The sequence below is a fragment of the Mus pahari genome, chromosome 6 (genome assembly GCF_900095145.1).
Source record: "Mus pahari chromosome 6, PAHARI_EIJ_v1.1, whole genome shotgun sequence".
Classification (NCBI taxonomy): Eukaryota; Metazoa; Chordata; class Mammalia; order Rodentia; family Muridae; genus Mus; species Mus pahari.
In genome coordinates, this window is record NC_034595.1 from 58,490,413 (window position 1) to 58,499,343 (window position 8,931).

Here is an 8,931-nt window from a genome sequence, read left to right on the forward strand (position 1 = left end):
CTTCCATTTCCCCCTGCTTAAGTCTGGCACGTTGTGCCCATAAGCCAGCCAGGTGGGCAGCAGGTCCAGCAGGTCCCAGTGAAGACTTCGATTCTTATTCAAAGAGTGGTCTGGAGCCAGGCTAGCTTGTGAGGGCGGGCAGCAGCATGGGCTATCTAGCCTTTAGAGCCTTTGCTGCGGTTAGGCCAGTAGGATACTCAAGGAATGTGGGTTGTACTGAGGGCTTCAGGGTACATGCACTCCCCACTTCAAGAAAGCCATGACTGAAGCCAGGCAGAGGCAGGCGGATTTCTGAGTTCGAGGCCAGCCTGGTCTAGAGAGTGAGTTCCAGGACAGCCAGGGCTATACAGAGAAACCCTGTCTCGAAAACAAAACAAAACAAAACAAAACAAAACAAAACAAAAACCAATAAAATAAAATAAATAAAAAGAAAGCCATGACTGTGGTAGGCCTCACAGAATAATAAAGAGCAGCTTCAGGCTGACAACCTGGAGTCACACAGGAGAAAGGCAAGCCTCCTACCTCAGATCAGTGAGGGGTAACATGCAACAGGCTGCCTACCTCACTTGGTACCCCAAAACTATAAGGATGTTGAGCCACTTCCGGATTGTGGGGTGACTGACCCAGATAATTGAGAAACCCTCCCAACTTCCCAGACCCCTGTGGGCAGGTACCCCTACAGAAGGGACATTTCTCAGAAAGCTAATGTCTTTTCCCACAAACACCATAGCCTAAGCAAGCACTCTTTTTTGCATTAGCCTGGATGTGGGTCCAGGGGTAGTTCAGGCACTCACTGTCTTGTACATTTGTGCTGATCAGACAAGAGAAACAGCTTATACTGCTTAGAGCAATGTAGCTGGAAAATTCTTTAAAATGTGGAGTCTAAACAATGCAATAATAATAATAATAATAATAATAATAATAATAATAATAAGCCATGTCACTAACTTGGCTCCTTTTGCTCTACTGATGGACCAAGGGTCCTGTAAAGGCTGGGTAAATGAGGTTAAGTGGGGAAGGCAGGTCCCCTCCCATAGACCCAGGTTCCTGAATCTCTGTGGCCTGGAAGAGTTGGGCCAGCACTGAGGAACCTGAATGCAGTCCACGGGCCAGCCTAGTTTAGACTGAGTGCAGCTCTGGGTCAGGCTGAAGTCAGCGCTGGCCTGCAGGCCCAGATTGCTGCTTATAAGGCGTCTGTCTGCTTTTGCCCTGAGAGCACTTTGCAAAACAGTAACTGAATCACTCTTATAACAGTGCTTGCCCCACTGCCTTCCAACAAGAGAGGTCCTGGTTCTGCGTCCTCACTGTCATGCCTGTTGAGATAGGGGATCACTTCTCAGTGACCCTGGCACCCTCGTCTGAGGACCTAAAAAAACGCTTGGGCTCTTGTGGACTCTTGCATGCAGACAAGACAGCGTGGATACCCCAGGACCCTTCACTCTAGCTCCCTCTTTCCTTTTGTCCCCCGTGGGGGTTATTCATCTATTTCTTACCTCACTCTTGCACCCCAATTTAAGTAGGCTTTCTTTGACTAGCTCCCCCATCTCTGTGCCCCGACATTAGCGCCATTAGACTACCTGACCCTCCCAGTAGATGCCACGACTCTCACGGGCAGTGCCAGACATTACTAGGTCCAAGTATAGTTGAGCTTCCTTTCTGTTCTTTCTTCAGAACTGGAGAGCAAACCTGGGGCCTCACACTGAGCTGTATTTTCAGGCTGTGACAGGGTTGCTTTATAAATGAAGGAACACGTCGTAAGAGAGGACAGCAGCTTGGGACCCTTAAATAGCAGGATAGGATCAAGTTCTGTTTTTAAAAACCATGTTCCTCTGCAGAGACCATAAAAGGAGCTAGAGCTGGGGAAAATACTGTTGACATTTCGAAAGCTTTTACAGACATTTCCTTAAACTCTCCCTTCTTAAAATCATGACAGTAGAAGGGAAGCTGAGGCTGGAGGATGCCAAGTTTGAGGCTAGCCTGGGGTACTAAGTGGGATTCTGCTTCAGGACCCAGCCCCCAAATCTCGACAGTGACAATGTCAGGTAACGCCTCAGACCATCTCACTGAGGTCAAAGGTGAGAAGGGGAGACCGGGGAGACTCAGCAATAGCAAAGCCTGAGCCCGGGCATCCGGGGCTCTCCAGCCAGGCTCCTGCCCAGTAGCCGGCTGTGAGGAGGAAGCAGAAAGGCTTTCACACGGATTGCTAATGCTCACTTTATTTAATACTCTCCTGTCCTCGGAGAACAAACGGCCATTTTATGCTCCGAGAGAGGTGCCGCAGTGAGTTCCCCACCATAAAAACATCAAGTGCTAAAATCTACATTTTTAAATGAGAAAGGATGCCTGTGCTTAGCTTCGCAGGGAAGGGAAGTGGCTCAGTCAGGACGCTCACTCCCTGCAAGAGGACAGAGAGGCAGTGTTGGGCAGAGGTGGATGCTGCAGAACCTGCTGTCAGCATCTCAGTGCCTGGCACCTGCCCTGCATCGTCTGGAAGCCTTGGCGTTTGCGGTACCCAGGCTTGGGGTTCAGGCCAAGGGAGCAGAAGGCTGAACTGGATGGTGCCTTCTGTCCTGAGTGAGGCTTGGGGAAATCAGGGGCCACCTCTAGAAGTGAATTTCATACATGGCTCAGGATGGTTAAATTCATTCCTACACTTGTTTCACCAGCCCCCCCTCTTCAAAGGCCCTGCCCGTCCCACACACTCTCCCTTTGTACACCACTTCAACACCCACCCAGGATCCAGAGAACCCTGGAATCCACCTTTCCCCTTCTAACCCGAAGTGGGAATTAGCTGCCTCCTTACACCTATCAGTATCCTTCCTCCCTATGTAACATGAACATGGTGAAAAAATAATCCCCGCCATCTATGCCCGTCCCCACCCGGTGGCCTTCCAGGTGGCCTGCAGCTTAGTTGGACTGCGCCTGGGGAGAGTGCTGGCTGGGCTCGCTGGGTGCTGCCGCATCCTGGTCATCTGTAAAGGACAAAAGGAACAGCTGGATTCAGAAAGAGGAGGAGTCACCTGTTGTCAGGTACGGCTTTCCTACAAGGCCTTCTCTTGTGCCCAGGCCCCTGTGAAGAGTGACTCTGTTTTCTTCTGCTGGGCAAGAGACTGGCTTCTTTTTTTTTTTTTTTTAGGTTTATTTATTATTATATCTAAGTACTACACTGTAGCTGTCTTCAGATACACCAGAAGAGGGCATCAGATCTTATTATGGATGATTATGAGCCACCATGTGGTTGCTGGGATTTGAACTCAGGACCTTCGGAAGAGCAGTCGGTGCTCTTAACCACCGAGTCATCTCTCCAGCCCCCAAGAGACTGGCTTCTAACCCTAGCCACGTGGAACAGACTTGAGTCCCCCTGTCCAGTCTGGCTCTTCATAGCAATGAACTTCCACTTGCCCTTCTGTAGCAAGATGATCAGTGAACAGTAAGCTGCAGCTAATTTCATGAATGCCTTGCTGGCTTCTGTCTGCGGTTTCTCCTCAGAAGGGTCTCACAAGGCAGAGACCACTGCTTGTCCGCTTTGGCAGGTGCTGGACCTGAAGCACCACAGAGAATGTGCTTGCCCAAGGTCACATAACTAGTACAGGCAAGAACAAAACCCACGGGCCAGCAGCCAGGAGCTTCAAGTCGCACTACACCAGCCGCAAAGCAAGAGAGCCACAGGCCTCAGTTTCCTCTCAGTAAAACCGGAGAGCACCAGACTTATCCAGTTCAATAGACTGTCTAGATAGTTTGGATTTTCTAACTTTTTCCAAATCACAGGAGGCCTTAGAAACTTAGAAGACAGCCTGCAGAGATGGGTCAGTGATCAGGAACATTTGCTCCTGTTGCAGCAGACCTGCATTCAGTCTCCAGCATCTATGTTGGGCCACTCCTAACTGCCAGTAACTCTAGTTCCAGGGCACCTGATGCCCTCTTCTGGTCTTTACAGGCACCCCCCCCCCACACACACTAACTAAAAAAACTAAACTAAAAAGAAACCTTGAAGCCACAAGGGCCCTCAAAAGAAAGCCCAAGAATTGGTGGTATGATGGTGACAGGGACAGTTGTCCCCTGACCTTCGTGTGCACCTGCAATCATACATACATAAAAAAATAAGTATTAAAAATTGAATTTCAAGCTGGACATGGTGGCTCATGCCTTTAATCCCAGCACTTGGGAGGCAGAGGCAGGCGGATTTCTGAGTTCGAGGCCAGCCTGGTCTACAAAGTGAGTTCTAGGACAGCCAGAGAAACCCTGTCTCGAAAAACCAAAAAAAAAAAAAAAAAAAAAAAAAAAAAATTGAATTTCAGAGAAAGAAGAAAGAAATCCCCAGGGCTGGCGAGCTAGCTCAGCCGCTGAAGCGCTTGCCTTCCAGCACTGAGTCTGCTCCTCAGAACCTCAGTCTGCTTCCTGGAGGCCCTGGGAGGCATGATGCTGTGTGCCTGCAATTTCAGGGCTAGGGAGGTGGGACTGGGAGATTCCCCAGCTCCCTGCACCACTTTACCCTAACTGGTGAGCTCCAGGCCAATGACAATGAGATATCCTGTCTCAAAAGAGATGGACCATGTTCCCGAAGGGAACGCCCAATGTTATCCTCTGACTTCACACGTGTGCTTATTATATACATGGGTGCTCACCCCAACACACAAACATGCATGTTCATGTGCATAAAAATAAAACATCAATGGTTTTTAAAAGTTAAAAAGACATTACAGAGTGTTCATAAATCCCTAATGACCCCTGGCCCTGTGAGGAGGATGGCGCTGGGGCAGAGCCTGAGGCTCCATGCTCAGGAGTCCCAGGCAGCAATGGCAGAGCTGCCAGACAGTCTCTTTAGGGACTTGGAAGATGACAGTGGGAACTCCAGCATGGCTCCTGCTGTGGCCATAGGTAGGTTCATCCCTGATGAGGAGTCCTGGGGCCTCGCACTTACTGTGCACACTATGAATGTGAACACACTTCCCCCACACCTTGCCCACAGTAATCCTGTTCTAACCTCCGTAGGCTCATGCTTATAGCCTATGAGAGGGCTGTGGGAATGAGCTCAGCCCATGGCCCCTCTCCCCACCCCCACTTCAGGACACCTCTCCCCCACAAAGTATTCCCCATCATCTGGAAGACATGAATATCTTACTGGTATTCTCCTTGTCTGTATCGTACAGGACGGTCAGCGAGAAAGACGGTGGAGATGGTGGTGGTGGTGGTGGTGGCAGGAAGTGGAGAGCAGAGAGGTAGCCTGGTGGGAGGAAGTGGGGCTGCTGTGGCATGGGTGGGGGTGCTGGCAGTGGTGGTGGCGGCGGCAGTGGCAGTGGCGGCGGTGGTGAGCAGTAGGTTGGCTGCAGGTCTCTGGCTGGCTCTGACATCTACATGGACACAAAGAACAAGGAATAGAGAGGGAGACAGTGAGCCAGGCAGGCTAGTCAATCACATCTTTTATTTCTCAAATGGGGGAGGTCCATGTGGGGGTAGATATACCCCCCCATGTGCCACACTTGGGACAGGGCACCTCCACAGGAATGCAGGCAAGGTGGACGGGTGTATCTTAGCTGAGCCTGGGGGCTTTCCCTAAGGGATCTGGGAAAGCAGAAGTCCCCAGGGTGCAGGGCTGGGAGGAGGAGGGATTGCTCTCTGGGCTTTGTCCCCCCAACCCCTCTTGGCCAAAGGGGACTAGAGAAAGCACACAGAATCCCATTAAGTAGGCAGGGACAAGGATAAAGACAGGGGTGTCTCTGGGTGGCTGGAACATGTGGCCAAGGCAGAGCCACATGAGTGAAAATAATCTCCTGCTCTTAGGTTTGATCCATATGTGATGAGTGTGGAAGGTGGAATGGTCAGCATTGGAATTCCAAGCTCCCAGCCAAGTCTGTCCTTAGAACAAAGTTCCTGCCTGGGCCAGTATGGCAGCTCAGCCCCAAACGCGGGCTAGAGTCGCACCTTTCACAAAGGTGTCTGGTAGACCCGTCATTCAGAACCCTGCCCTGCATGCCAAGCCCAGGCTTCTGGGTAAGCAGAAGGTGTGCTGCAGGCTGCCCTTGGTCACAGCTTCTCTTTGTCTGGGGGCCAGTGGCACCTGCTCTCCTGGACTGTGGTAGAGGGCTGACGGGAGCAGCCACATCTTTCAGGCTGGGCAGTAAAGGGTGCCATGCGAGGCAAGAGCTAGGTTTGCTGTACCTCGGGGACACACTTGGGATAGCAGAGCATGCCTGGGCTTGAGGCAGGGCATCTCTGACTCCATACCAATCAGCCAAGTGTGCTGCATCCCAGGCCTCATTCACAGTTCTGTGACATTGGTGCTTAGCAGCAGGATGGCTTCTCTGTCTGCTGCATTGCATGGGTCAAGCCTACAGTCTCCCCTGGGCTCCAAGCCTGAAGAGCAGACACCATAGCCCAGGCCCAGTGGTGCAGAGCTGCATGTGCACTCCTGGAAATACTCCCCCTTATGACAACCAGCTCTCTGGGGCTGAGGACCTGGGAAAGTGATAAGGGTGACTCGTGTAAGGACTGGCTTAGACAGGAGTCAGGCTCCGACTTACCAAGCCTCTTCCGTGGTAGGGGCTGCAGGAGACATGCCGGAAACCTCTTTGTTGAGGGACCCCCAGAGCAGAGGATGAATCCTGGCCTTCCGCAAGTGGGAAGAGCTGGTAGGGTGGCACGGGGACACAGGCAGGGCACTGCTTGCACGACTCTCTCTCAGGGTACCCAGCTCCTACCACATGATCAGACTTGAATTTCAGAGGGTGCCCTAAGGAGATAAACAGAGAGGGAAGTGTTAAGAACACAAACCTGAGGGGTAAAATGAGATTGACACAACCGACTAAAGGAGCCTCCAGTCCGACATCCCACTGGGCTTCTTTTACTCTTATACATACACAGATAATGTATTCTGGTCACATCCACGTGTGCCCTCTCATCCCCTCTCCTTGTCACTGAGCCTTTCTGCCATTTGTCCTCTTTCTACCTTAACATCTCTGTGGGTATGTATGTGAATCAGTAAGATTAGCTAAGGCTACTTTCAGGAACATGGGTGGCCACACCACTGAATAATTAATTAACTATTAATTGCCTACAGATCCTTAGGAGAGGGGGGTCCTCATGACCCTAACCCCGTGTAGGCAGTAGGCTGCTGTGAGATAGTGAGTTGAACGGATAAGCTATGCTCGCCGCGCTCCATTCCATCTCCTGGTTCTTACGTTCTTCCCTCTCCCCTTCATGCTGTCCCATGGGACCTGGTGGAGGTGACAATGGAGATCCCATTTGAGCTGAGCATGTAACACTCATTCCGTGGCCCTTTAACCACTTCAGAGTCTAACTGTAATGGCCACACTAACAGTAACACTCTAGCACGCCGTTGAGATTCTCAGTCCCCTCCTCGGCTCAGAATTGTGTTGGGGAGAGACAATGGGAGCCCTTGGTTTTGGCTGCAGTCGGTTGTTCAACCGGGTTGGTGCATCAGGAGGGGACAGGAGGGGACATCTAAGCCACCGTGTGGCAGTTCTCACCCACCACTGGACTCTGCTTCAATCTCTGTTCCTGGCAGTGCCGGTGTCTTTCCTCTTCATTTTTAACCCCACTGTCCCTGGACACTTAGCCATGCCTCCTCAGACATCAGACAGCAGCGGGTTCATCAATTACAGCCCTCTGCACTGGTTAGTAGGCTTCTTTGAAGAACATTATCCTTCCCACAGGACAGGATTCCAGAGGGCAAGGAAGGTGTGTTAGTTAGCAACTTGACCCTACGGCCAATACCCTAGGCGGTTTAAAGAAGGGATGGCTCATTTTGTCTCACAGTCCCGGGCTGGTGGCCACTGTCCGTGAGTCTTGGTGAGGCAGAGCATCCTGGAGCAAGGCTCTGGTCAGCAAAGCTGCTCAGTTCATTTCTGCCAGGAAGCACCAAGAGAATGGTGTGCCAGCAAGCTCTCTCCTTCTCACCTTTCATCCTGTCCAAGACCCTGGGCTGCGATGGTGGCACCCACATTCAGGACCCACCTCTCCTACCTAGTAAACTCTCTGGAAACACCTCCCAAGGTGCGGCGTCCAGACACATGCGTGCTTTGCTCATGCAGGGGCCCCTCACCAACCCAGCTGACAATCGAGAGTAGTGCCATCAGGGCCAGCAAGGCAGCTTGGCAGGTAAAGGCACCTGCCACCAAGCCTGACAGCCACCGCTCCATCCCAGGGACCCACGTGGTAGAAGGGAAGAACGGATTTCTCAAAGTTGCCCTTTGACATCTCCTCCACATGTGCTGGGATTAGCCACAAGTGCCCCCTTCTCCCCACCTCTTTATTACACATTTTAAAGTTCCTGTTTGTTGAGAGATGAACACACACATGCCCTCATAGGACTGCCAGTTTAGGTCTGTCTTCTTCATCAGACAGATAGTTCCTTGGGGAGAAAGATTTCTTACAAAATCTCAGAAACACTAAGAATGATTAGCATTAACTTCTGAAAGTCTGCTCTTCAAGGAAGAAACTTGTCCAAGGTTACACATGGGCATCCTCTGGACTCAGACTCTTTCTACACAGTCCTAAGGAAAGTAGCCCCCTCTACCGCCCCCCCAAAAAAAACCCCACATCTTCATCCCAAAGAGCTGCATTCTAAGAGCCTCAAATTTTACATTACTTGAAAACATACTTCAGGGGCTAGAGAGATGACCCAGCGGTTAAGAGCACCAGCTGCTCTTCCAGAGGCCCCAGGCTCAATTCCTAGCACCCATGTGGCAGATCACACATGTCTGTAATTCTAATTCCAGGGGATAAGACACCCTCACACAGACATGCATGCCGGCAAAACGCCAATGCATTATAATAAATAAATTATAAGATATAAATATAATTTTTAAAAAAACTCAAGAAATCTACTTCAACCAAGAAAGCAACACGGCATAAAGAAACAATGTAACTTATGCACAAAGCGAGGACTTAAAAAAAAAAAAAAAAAAAAAA

At 50.7% G+C, this 8,931-nt stretch overlaps 1 protein-coding gene across 1 annotated transcript in view; it reads right to left on the reverse strand.

Annotated features, from left to right (window-relative positions):
- Window positions 1–2,829: 2,829 nt before the first annotated feature.
- The window catches only part of Dmrtb1 (DMRT like family B with proline rich C-terminal 1), a 7,479-nt gene continuing 1,377 nt past the window's right edge, over window positions 2,830–8,931 (reverse strand). The window contains exons 2-4 of the mRNA XM_021201118.1: window positions 6,522–6,730; window positions 5,123–5,351; window positions 2,830–2,972 (exon numbers count right to left, since the gene is read on the reverse strand). Coding sequence (XP_021056777.1) covers window positions 2,908–2,972; window positions 5,123–5,351; window positions 6,522–6,730 — 503 coding nt within the window. The 3' untranslated portion in view covers window positions 2,830–2,907. The remainder of the gene's footprint in view (window positions 2,973–5,122; window positions 5,352–6,521; window positions 6,731–8,931) is intronic.